General features: G+C 31.2%; 2 protein-coding genes across 6 annotated transcripts in view; one reads left to right on the plus strand and one right to left on the minus strand.

Moving 5' to 3' along the window:
- Positions 1–6,747, plus strand: LOC143912616 (calsyntenin-1-like). The gene is made up of 18 exons (XM_077431910.1): positions 1–48; positions 154–275; positions 355–563; positions 641–787; positions 858–1,154; positions 1,240–1,422; positions 1,499–1,626; positions 1,706–1,883; positions 1,961–2,098; positions 2,172–2,304; positions 2,383–2,591; positions 2,661–2,836; positions 2,915–3,031; positions 3,197–3,337; positions 3,416–3,572; positions 3,654–3,850; positions 3,930–4,035; positions 4,130–6,747. Exons 1-18 carry the CDS (start codon positions 1–3, stop codon positions 4,195–4,197), a joined length of 2,754 nt encoding a protein of 917 aa, XP_077288036.1. The 3' UTR covers positions 4,198–6,747.
- Positions 6,748–10,251: 3,504 nt separating this feature from the next.
- Dmtn (transmembrane and coiled-coil domain 2 protein Dmtn) overlaps positions 10,252–12,965 on the minus strand; it is a 30,977-nt gene continuing 28,263 nt past the window's right edge. For all 5 annotated transcript variants that reach the window (XM_077431781.1, XM_077431778.1, XM_077431777.1 and 2 more), the window contains one exon: positions 10,252–12,780. In XM_077431781.1, coding sequence (XP_077287907.1) covers positions 12,639–12,780 — 142 coding nt within the window. In that variant the 3' untranslated portion in view covers positions 10,252–12,638. The remainder of the gene's footprint in view (positions 12,781–12,965) is intronic.

Consider the following 12,965-nt stretch of genomic DNA (forward strand, 5'->3'; position numbering starts at 1 on the left):
ATGAACAAAAGAAATACTTGGATGTTATCCAAGAGGATTCAGACGAAGGCAAAGAAGGGTGAAAGAACACTGGACGGATGACGGGGATTGGATGAGGATTAAAGATATTTTCATTCCATGTTTAAATACAACAGAATTTCATTGAAATTTCAGGTAGTCGTAACGAATTTAAATGAAGCGACGTTGCACGTACGACACAGTCTCAACTGTGAGAAGAGACGTAACTACAAGTTTGATATTGCGGCCGTTGGATGCGATGGCCGATATTCAGACACGTAAATACATTTTCCTTTGCTCGTTTTTCGGTTTCTATTTAATTGTTGTATAATAATATAATATACGTTGGTATTTTAGTGCCGTGGTTCACATAACAGTAATGGACATCAACGAATACCTCCCCGTATTCGAAGAGTCGTCGTACGTTCGAGAAGTCGAAGAAGGACGATTGTACAAAGAAATCGTCCGTGTAAAAGCTACAGATAGAGATTGCACTCCTAAATACGGAGACGTATGCAAATATGAAATTTTGACAGCCGATCAACCTTTCCTCATAGATAATGAAGGTAAACAATGATGTAATATAAATAAACCTACTATTTTCATTATATTTGTATTATAATATTTTTTATTGATATTATAGGTGTCATTAGAAATACAGAGCCTTTAGATTATGAAAGATCTCACAATCACATTCTTTCCGTCGTTGCTTATGACTGTGGAATGAGACAATCTGTGCCGGTAATGGTAACGATAAAAGTTAACCGCTTATGTAATATGGGATGGACAGGTATTCATTCATTCATTTATAAAATAATTGTTTTTATAATGTTGATGTTAATAATGTATATTTCAATTAGGCGTTGCTGAACGTGTCGACTATCCTCCTGGTGGTGGAGCTTTGTCATTATTCCCATCGGCGGCTTTGGAAGAATGTACAACAAGGAGATGCGCCGAGGGAGAAGGCGGTGGAGCTGTGCAAAAACTTCGTGCTACTGTAACACTACGTAGCTCTCACATCGGCAAAGGATGCGATAGAGATACTTATTCAGTTCACAGCCAACGCAGAATATGCGGAGCTAGTTCTCAGTCGATAGATCTTCTCCCCAGTCCTGGTGTCGGATCTGAATGGACCAAAACACTGAAGACTGATGAAGGTAGTCCTCGAATGGAATTAATTATGCATTTTGTCGTTTTTATCATAGATTAAAAGATGAGCATTAATGATATGACTAATTTCAGGTCACGAATCAGATCAAATATTCTCATTCGACGGTATGACCACTGCTGCTATTATTCCCGAGTCTGTCTTGAATCACAGCCTCGCGAGCACATTCTCAATATCTACTTGGATGAAGCACGCCGATCATCCAGAAATGGACAAACACAGGAAAGAACATATAATCTGTTTGGCCGATGATCACAGTTCGTATAAAATTTATATATTGTATTTATTTAAATTTATTCTGCATAGAATTCTAATGCATCTATTTTTTTATAGAAATGAATCGTCATCATTATGCATTGTTCGTTCGCAACTGTCGTCTTATTTTATTGCTTAGACGAGACTTCACCGAAGGTGATTTGAATATATTCCGTCCTGCCGAGTGGAGATGGAAGATCCCTCAGGTTTTTATTATCTTAATGCATTAAAATTATAATGAAATTTAACAACATTGTTCTTATTTATTATATTGATATCATTAAGGTGTGCGACAACGAATGGCATCATTATTCCGTTAATATGCGTTTCCCCAACGTTGAATTATATGTCGATGGTCGACTTCACCATGCCGAACCTAAAAATCCTGAAGTTATTGATGATTGGCCTCTTCATCCTACTAAAGACATCACAACAACTCTGACCGTAGGAGGCTGCTGGCAAGGTAACATACATTAATCAATTGTGTAAGCTTCCCTTTTTAATAGTTTCATTATTAATTATGTATTTGTAACATTATAGGATCTGATGGAAAGATGAAACATTACATGAAAGGATCGCTTGCTGGATTGAACGTTTTATTGAACGCTGTAGAAGGTCACCAGCAACTCAAATGCTTGGCACAATGCCGAGAAGGACTCAGTCTTGCTCCTGAACTATGTAAGTTGCATAACTTAATGTAACAATGATTTGTTTGGATTCATTGTTATTCTAATGAGATTTTACATTTCAGATCTTAATTCAGTAGTTGTCGAAGGTGGTAGTGTACAAGATTTAGAAAACTTATTGCACAAAGTAACATATACAAACTCGAGAATGTTCCCTACTCCAGGTCGACGAAACGTACATATTGCTACATCGATAACGTCAGTTATATATTACATACTTTGATTTTAAAATAATATTTTTGAAGTTCGATTTTTATTTTGAATATTTTTGTTCAGTTGTGATAATGGCCGCAACGTCAAAGTCCGTCCTGCCGAATCCTACATTATGGTGATGCAGCCTCAGACGCCGACCATCCTCATCAACGGAACAACAAACACTCCTTGCGACTATTCACACTTCAGAGCGAGCGTCGGTGTCTTTTCAGATGTAAGCGTCAGTGTTTTAAATTCTGACGGAACTGCACCTAAAGGTAACCTCTTATCGGGTTTTGATTATTTTCATTTAAGTGTAACAGTTTCGTTTAAAATATTTATTTCTGTTTCAACAGATAAAGCTGCACAAAAATTGGACTCATGTGTTGTGTCAGTATATCCAGCGCTCAATCCCGACCATGAAGCTTTGGCGATCCGAGGAGCTGCTGAATTGCCTCTGCACTATGATATCCGAGCCACTGTGTCTCGCGATGGTGTCATTTTAGGCGGAGCGGATTCTGTCGATAGCTATCAAAAGGTTTATTAAATTCTACTTGTAAAAACTACAATTGATTTTGCAAATTATATTTCATTTGTTTCTCTCTTATTCTTATAGGTTTTACATCAAATCGATTATACAAACAAGAAACCTGCTTACTATTTGAACAGAGTTTTCAAGCTGACTTGCTCTGAATTGAATGGACGTTTCACAAGCAACGAATACGTACAAACGGTAAAGAATAAGAAAAAAAGCCAAAATATACATATTTCAAATTAGATATATCACTTGATATAATAAAAATTTATTTTGATCGAGATTTAGAGCTTATATCTCAAGTTACATACTTTGCATTTTTTATTATATTTATTTTAATTAATTATTTATTTGTATTTATAGCTAACAGTCATCCATCCACATTTGAAAGGCGCTGAACATCCTTCTAAAGAAGCACACATTCCTGCAGCTATGAGCCATCACACCGAGTTACATACAGGAATTGCTGATAAATTGGATCCTGTTGATCGCATCCTGAATACTGTAATTATTTTAACAAATATAATTGATTGTACAAAATCTAGTTCGTTGTTTTAACAATCTGTTCATTTTTTTTTATAGGAAAGTCATGGTCGATTGTCGGACAGCCATTCAGACAGACACCCAGCTGAACGGCACTCATTGCCTCAAAGGCAGTATGTTGCTCATGCACAGGCCAACTCGCATAATGTTGATATGCTTGCACCAAGAGTGACCGACGCAAATATCAAACAAAATAGTAAAGTTATATTTAATATATAAAATAATTACAATCTGTGTGCGTTTTTTTTACTATACATATGTGCATTTAAATTTACAGATCATGTAGCACTTTTGATTGGTGTTGTTTGTGTTGGCTTCCTGGTCTTGGGTGTTGTTGTCGGAGCCGTGAGAGCTAGACGTTCATTCGGTTCACAAGGCGATGGAGGCGGTCAACCCACACAGCCTGTCAATCAAGAAGCTGAGATGGCTTGGGACGATTCTGCTCTCACAATAACCGTCAATCCTATGGAGACTGTATGTATTGTATATATTGATTAATATATTTGATATATGAATGTGACAGTTTTATTTTAATAAATATGTTGTTATATAGAATGAGGATGATAGTCGTGAAGTGCTAGACAGTTCAGATGGAGACAGTTGCTCAGATTCCGATTCTGACTGTCAACATGATTCTTCAGATGATGAAGATAATGATGGTTAGTTGATGACATTATCATATGACATATTATAGGTATATGTATGTTAGTAGCATGCATTATGAAATATATCTAATGGAAAGATTTTTTTCAGTAATTATCAAAAATCGCAACAAATACAAGAATGTAAATCAACTTGAATGGGACAACTCCACAATGTAAAAGTGTCTCAAAATTAAATGAATGGAGCGGCAGCTAGTGTTGGTTAAAGATCGTGAAGGGATAGATGGAAATCTTTTGTTGTGAATGTTGTGTACTTAAAATTTACAATAATAGTATATCTGACGGTCTCGTGAATTATGTTTCATAATGTTGCTTAATTTGCTTATTAATTATTACGTTCTTCTATCCTTTTTTTTGTTTAATTATTATAGTAATAATGATCGTTTATTATTTCTTTCCTATGTATATACGAAGCGCAAATGAAACTTAACTCACAAGACGTACGAGTCAGAATTGTGGTTGATATCATTGTTAGCATATATATTATACATACATATTTATATTAGGAGCGAAACTGTTGTAAATTAAAAACAGAAATAGTAATGTCGTAATCTTATTTTTGTTAAATTCAGCCATATAAATTTTTGATATACGCTTGTTATAGGGAATCATTAATGTCGTTAATTCATTAAAAATCTGAAAATATTTAATTGTGTATAATAAAAAAAAAAATAGGCTGTATTTCTGTTTTGTATTTATCGAGAGTTTCTCGTTGATCAGTTTTTCAAATGTCTTGGTGTTTAGGGTGGATAATACATAATCACCAACTTGCACACACTAACGTGCACTCGCACGTGAGTATATTTGCACATGCATTTGTGCGAGCGTGCGAGTGATCTATCTATGTATACATATGCATTGATTACACACTTTCACCATTCTTGTACGTAAGGTTTTTTATATAAAGAAAAATATTTTCCAGTGTTTTTGTATGTTTCTTATATTCAAACGTAGTGAATTATCTACTTTTAGTGTCTTTATCATTGTTCTTATTGATTTGTTATGCGGTTAATAATTCAATCGGATTAGATTGTACAAGAGCATTTTTTTTTAATAGTTATTAATAGGTATTGCTTGTCTGTTGAATCGCTAAAATCATTTGGTTATGTGTTGAATTTATTTAACGCGTTTGTTTTTGTATGCGAATTTTGAATTTGTTGAAAATATGCATCAACGATGATTTCAATCACAAGAGTGTTTCCGCACACGTATATCTCGTGAGTGATTTATCTCTATAGTATCACGGGAACAACATCTCCTCACTCCAATAGTATATTTTTCTATTGTACAAAAGGAGTATCGATCGCCATTCCACAATTCCTAATCCGATTGACCTTTATTGAGATTCGTATCACTGTGCTCTAAATATTATAAAGTATTCATATACATATATGTATGTATTGACGTTACATATGTATACATTTGCTATTTTTTATTGATTTATTTTAAAAACAATTTGACATTTCATTAATATTGTGGTTCACATTTACATATTATTATTGTTAGTAACTATTGACAATTTAAAATTTCATATCAATTTTTATTGAGAGCGTATTGCTGTTAGCTAAGCAAGTTTTTGTACTCTAGTAGCATAAATAGGCAATGTTTCCAATATATAGCATTTAATATCAGATGTGAAAGATTTATACGTGTAATAATGATAAGGTCAGGATCAGAAATCGGTTTAAAAAGTAGTAAGCTTCGGTGTCCTATCAAATATTTCGCCTTTTCACCATCATCGTCATTGTCTTCGTCGTCGTCGTCGTCATCGTATTCACAATCATCCTTTTCATTTCACACATGCGCATACTATACATGTCGTGTACATGTTTTTAAGTATATATCTGTGTATATATATACATATGTGTTTATATAATTACATAGGTAATCTATTTTAATAGTGTCTCACATTTGATATTTTGAGTTGTGTATTGAAACTGTCTAACTGTCAAAACGTGTCTCAACACGAATTCAATTATTATTGCATTTCTCTATGTACGTACACGTACATATGTAGCGACTTATTTCCTTAGAATTTTCCCTCCCTCTTTTACAAATGCCATATTAGATTAATTTTTGCCTATGTATGTATTCCTTTTACATAATGAATTTTATTTTATATATATGTATTATTTTTATTATTATTAACACGTTTTTATAAAATCATTTTTTCTTATTCGTAGATGTTACATATAACTGTGTGTATGTATTATATTGTATTATTTTTACTTTCGCATCAATGTCTCACATATGCACAAAGCTTTGAAATTTTTTTTTTTTTTTTTGTAAAAGAATTTTGCCTCTCGGATCATGTCATACATGATTGATTTTGTTTTTGTGTGATGAAGAACCATCTTGCCTAATTGATAAGTCATGTCAACCCAAAACATTCCTTAAATTTTACATACACATATTATGTCGAACATCTTCAACGAGAACAAATTGTCGAATTCACAAATTTTTTTCATTCTTCCTCTTTACTGATTATAGTATTATATTTATTTATACTTTTTACTTTTATGATATTATTTTTCATTTTTATGCATATTTTTAAACGTTTATTAACCCATCTGTAATTAATTTCTTATACCGTTCATTAACTCGAATAATGACATATCAAGTGCTTTTTATTATTTTACCTGTTATTAATATGTTTTAAAATCTGTATTTTCAAGCGAGGCTATTCGCTGAACGAAATAAATATTTTCAGCCATGATTATTTTTTATTTTTTTGCGTAGTTTAGCAACGTTTACCAAACCAGTCTCTGAACATCGTTTCAAATATAAAGTACACTCCTACAAGACCAAATGTTATTAGTAAAGAAACTATCGACAAAAGACCTTCAGCAGACATTCATGAATAATAAATATTCGATGCCTATTTTCGGCATTTACATACATACATAAGTCTACCTTGTACGGAATTATATTTTATGTTGCCAAATTTGCATATTTCAGGGTGTGGGCGTTTCATATTGATTTTATTATATACTTATTTTTTTATTATAATATGTTAACCGTATAATCATTGTTGATTTCTTTCGACTATTTTAACAATAAATGAATTAATCGAGCTGCAAAAAGTACACTATAGTTACGTAGTACGCGCGTACCATCATCGCCATCCTCACAATAATGACAATGATGATATCCGCGTACGTCACTTATAAAATTATAAATATATATAGTAAATATACATAGATTTAAGTTTAAAACCCTGTCCATGTAAGATAAGATATATTAGAGATAATTTAAAAAAAATTGTATTAAATGATTGATGCACTTGTAAAGCTGTGTTTTAGCATTATATATATTTATTATATATATGATGGTTAAAATGTAATGTGCGGCCGAGTTTATTGACTTGTCCTTTATTTTATTTATATATGCGCATCTTCATCACTTGTTTACATATCTTCTTTTGTTTATTTTTTGTTTTCAAATCGACTCTCGTGTGGTGTACGTGAACGTATCAACCGGTCGATATCATTGTTACGTCTAAATAAATCGAGCCTTCTACATATCTTTTTACTATGTGTTACGCGTAATTCGATATACATATGTGTCTGGTATGGATAATAAACCTATCAAAAAAAAAATATATATTGTGAAAATAATCTTAAAAAACGCCTAGTTTAAAATATGATATCAATGAGGTAATAATCGATGTTCGGAGAGCAGTTTCTTATATTTTGTACTCAGATTGTGAATCTCCACTGATGCGTATCCATGCTAAATGTTTGGTATATATATATATTAATGGTAGTTCTTTTTCTTTTATATGATCAGAACAAATTGGACTGTTTGTATTTCACAAAATATTTTATCCACTTTTAAGTGTGGTGAATTGTTATAGCAATAAAGACGTTAGACGCATTAGTGTGATGAAAAATGTATGAAACTAAGTAAACTACATATCTGAATGACATATTTACTTCGGGGCATCAGCTTATTATATTGAAAATGTGTTTTAATACGGTTCATTTCAATACAGTTATTTACGAGCAATACAAAAGTTTTTTATTTTCCAATTTTAAACCAGCTATCGAACTCTGTCCATTTCACTGAACCAAATATCAAACATGTACACTTTATATAATGCGCTTTATCTTTGTGTATTTTATTTTATTTTTCTGTAGGTGCATTTCTTTTTGCTTTGTTTGGATTCTAAAACACTCGACGGTTATTGTAAAATATAATATAAAGACATTATTAAAAAAAAAAAGGCCGTATACATATATAGAATAAATATCACCGAATGTGCAAATAATCATTGTAATTTTTACAATAACATTATATTATACAATAAATCGTCCCAGATGCCCATGATTAAAACACAGTACATATCGTATTTGAACGTAAATCATACCATTGCAAAATTTTATACATTGAGCTATGTTTCGTTTCAACTCTTGTGCACTAATTAATTTGTTATATATGCAAAATTTGAGAATAAAACTTGTCTAAATTTATTATTACGTATGAATAGTTTGTATAATATTCCACACAAATTAATGAAAGATTTAAGAAAAAAAATTACACATGTATTCAATGTTTCACCGTTTTCTTCCTCACATCGTTACATTTATATATGTGTATAAATATAACATATACATAAAAATTTATTTGTGGGAAGCTCTTCTTATGTTTTGTAAGCATATTTGTGTAAATGAAAGTTAATAATAACAATAACACAATATATTTTAGTATTACTTAGTAATAAAATATTCAAACAGCATGTAATAGTAAACATCTGGCTGTATAGAAAGAATGGTGGTGAATATATTAATAAATTAATTATTAAGATTTTCACTTTTATTTTGACATTGCGAATTTTTAGTTCTTGTTCCGCATGAGCCGGCCTGGCAAGATAGGGGGGGAGAGCTAAGAGAGGGATAAGTTCTAAGTCCCCGTGTCGGGAAGTCCAATGGAATTCCAGCGAAAATCAGCAATAATCTTATATATAATGGTTGTGGCTATTTGCAGGTACTATATCTGCGAATTATTGGCTATTTGCAGGTACTATATATGCGAATTATTTGGCTATTTGCAGGTACTATATCTGCGACAGGCGCAAAGCCTTCTGCGCATGCGCCTAAACTTATAATCCGATTATAATTTCTTACATTTAATGTATGCTAGACTTGTTTAATCAATCGTTCATTATACATGAGGTAAATAAATTTCGCACGTTATTATAATAGATTTATATCATTTAGCTAGTTCGCGGCTTGTACTTATATGTAGGTATTATACGTTGTATATGATAATAATTTTCCAACAATTAATAATATTAACTAATTTGGATTATATTTTTTACTCTACGTCACTTAACGAGTTCGAACTAAATTATAAGAGGTTTAAAACAAAATTTTAACAGTAAACACGCCGACAGTGATAGCTTACGCGCATGCGCAGAAGGCTTTGCGCCTGACGCAGATATAGTACCTGCAAATAGCCAATAGTTTGCAGATATAGTACCTGCAAATAGCCACAACCATATATAATTTCGAAAGAGACTTTGTATGTAAGTATATGTATATATATATATATATGGTTGGGAACTTCGTAAACAATACAAAGTTTCTATGACGACAATTCAATTGGTTGAATATTATATTTTTTTCGATTCAAATAAATTTAAATAAAAAAAGAAATTAATATTTACTATTAGATTCACCATGTTTACGCTGTTTATATTACAAATACTGAGCGAAGCCGGGTAAAACAACTAGTGTATACATATTTAGAAAAATTTGTGGTGTGGTGATTTTATGCAGTCCTACATATATACATACATACATAAATGCCGAAATTATGTGACATAATTATAATTATACAAAAGTGTATTTTCTGGTTTACGTCTGATTAGAAAACATTTCAATAAATGAAAAAAAATCGATTTAGTTCTCGTACTTGCGGTATCTTAGGAAGAATCTATTAAAATTTGCACTTTTATTTTAATTTATTGTATAGATTTTTTAGTAGAGGCATACAGTTGAAGACATGAGATTTTTATAGTCTCAGGATATTTATGTTTTTCCAGGGCTCAGTATTCCTCTCAGCGGACCGGAGCGTGAGTATAATTATATAGATTGTACAATTATATAACCAGATTACAAGCATTTTATTCAATCTATCCCAACTAGATTGTTATGTGCTGGTATAGTCGAGTTGTATGATAACGGGCAATAGAAACACATGTAGTAGCAATCATATAATTTTATTTAAATTCATTATTCAATAATATTTACAAATAACTTACATTTAAACAAATTAATCGGGATCGTTTTTGAAAATCATCATAAATAATTGGAATTTTAATATTAATTGTAAAAAAAAATTGGAAAACATAATTTGGGCAATACCCTGGTTGCTTACAAAAAAATTAATACACTTTAATTACATTATTATCATAAATAATCTTTGGATGCCGAGACCTTATCTGCAACGAATGCGTGCCAAGAAACTAAAACAGTGTGGAAGCTAACCAGAAACCATGGGAGTAAATTACACCAATTTAACACCGAGAAACATTAATAAATAGAATCACAAAGGAATGTAGAAAATGTGACATTTTTTCAACACTTTCCAATTTTAATAAAAATTGCTTACAATTCAAATAGCTTCCACAATAATATATTAATCATTAAAAATAATTTTCACTTGTAAAAATGCAGTATAAAAACTTTAATACATAAATAATAAATACGATAAACTTAATATACACATCATATTATCTATTGAATTGCGAAATAATAAATAAATAGTGATTAAATAAAAAAAAATGTGTTCATTACAAATGAACATATTGGATTTCAAATTAAATTTGAAATTATCTTAGAGAACTATTTGAGCCAAAAATTTCACACGTCTAAACCAATAACTAGGCATTCGTTCATCACAAATGTGAGCGAGTCTGTCACGAGATTGGACACTTACAGCATCACAGCGGACACTACCCATACAATACAATACTTACAGACTCTTCATTGGCTTTGATACTGGATTTCACAAGTGAATTTCAAAAATATGACAATTTTTCATTTATCTCATTACAATATGTATACATAAATGTATATGCGTATCGATATTTATGTAATTGAACATTGTAAGTTTAGTGTTTGCATACTACGATTCACTACATAATGCATATAAGTAAGCCGACACTGATTTAAAGTTAACAGATTATGCTGAAAGCTGTATTTTTCACATTCGTACATGTCGAAAATTATCACAGAAGTCTAATTGCAAACCACGACTGAACTACGAGGTGATGAAAATGGTATGTTTGATTATACATTCGTCGACTTTTAGCTTAAATATGCATTATGTTCCCAAAACCATGTGACAGCCATTACTACGTCCTAGATTCATTGAAATAATCAATAATAAAACTTGAGATTAGCAAAGATATGTTTAGTTGAACTAATCATCTACGTTACACGGTAGGGGGGTTAAAATGTAGACCTTTGTCGAAATATGAGTATAAAGCGAGTGTAATTGAAACTGTCTACATTCGTGTGTGTGTGTGTGTGTGTGAATATGCTAAAAACGTTAAACTTTCAGCATAAAATGTTTTAAATAACGTTCTATTTCACTACGATAAAATTTTGGATACTCCTAAATACCGTCAAAGACTTTTGATAACACTACGGTATTATTTTTGGCAGTAGTTTTGTTCATTACGAAATGAAAAATGTATGGATGAGCGTCAGATTAATTTGTTACAAATGAGTTTACTCAAGTCTTTGACGCCAACTAGTTAAGGAAGGATGACATGATTTATGGATGGAACTAATTACGTTCATAGAAAAATTGGACGAATATCAAGTCATTACAAGCACATATATTTATATAGTGTACCTCTGCTGAATCGCAAAATAATTTATTAAAAGCCGTATGTATAAATACATATACATAATAATAATTTTCAGAAAATATACATACATTTTATATATTCGTGTATATGTGAAATATACACACCCAATATCATTTTATTTACTAGTTTTTATCTTTTTAATTTTTTGCTATGAGGCCTCAATTTGTTAATTAATTGCTTCTTTATACCCTAAATCGCAGAATTGTAAATTGATCTTCCTTTGTTTTTTTTTTTTTTGTCAAAATAAATACTTCACAACAATTCATCAAAGAATCAAATGTAATAAATCATAAACATAAGATTGATATCATCTCTCCCTATAATAAAAGGAAAATAATTTAAATATCTTTCTAATGGTGCGTGAATATCACAATTATTGTCCAAGTTTTAATTACGGATCGTAGAAAACGTATGAAATTAAGCACTGTATGAATATTATCTAGAATTTCACTGGAAAATGATCGACTAACAATAAGTCAAGTACGTAGTACAATAAATATACATATAAATTAAAACATAAATACTGGCCCTAAACAATGATTAATTTAAAAATGCACATAGAAAACTTTAAAACAGTATCACACAGTATTTATACAGGTAGTGAAAAATTTCATAGAAAACACAGCGTTCAAAAATATCACATAAAGTAACATAAATGGGAAAGAGTGTTACAACAAGAAGACCTAGTAAATTTTGGTATACGAAAAGAGACAAAGTTCTATCTGTTGATGTTTTCATTGTTGACCACTGTCTTCCGCAGCTTCTCCATCAGATGCGTTGATATTTCCCATACTTCCGGCCACTGTTTCAAAATAAACACAGCACCGATCACAACCATAGATGTAGTTAAAATACGAACTCTGAAAATAATTAAATTTCATTCATGAATTAAAAAGTCATATAAATAAATCGCACTAAGTCTAAATCGGTCACAAGAGTAAATATTATGTAATTCACAGCAAAAGTGTCAAAAGTTTGTACAGCTTGTTTAATCGATTATTGTACACAATTAATTTTCCAGTTTACTTTTGTGACTAGCGGTGTG

The sequence above is a fragment of the Arctopsyche grandis genome, chromosome 6 (assembly GCF_051622035.1).
Source record: "Arctopsyche grandis isolate Sample6627 chromosome 6, ASM5162203v2, whole genome shotgun sequence".
In the NCBI taxonomy this organism is placed as follows: Eukaryota; Metazoa; Arthropoda; class Insecta; order Trichoptera; family Hydropsychidae; genus Arctopsyche; species Arctopsyche grandis.

Excerpts from the sequence above, each read along its gene's own strand:
- LOC143912616 (XM_077431910.1), top strand. The coding sequence starts at position 1 with ATGAACAAAAGAAATACTTGGATGTTATCCAAGAGGATTCAGACGAAG. Across the intron at positions 564-640 it reads TTTCCTCATAGATAATGAAG|GTGTCATTAGAAATACAGAG; the intron begins GTAAACAATGAT and ends TTGATATTATAG. Across the intron at positions 1,423-1,498 it reads CTGTTTGGCCGATGATCACA|AAATGAATCGTCATCATTAT; the intron begins GTTCGTATAAAA and ends ATTTTTTTATAG.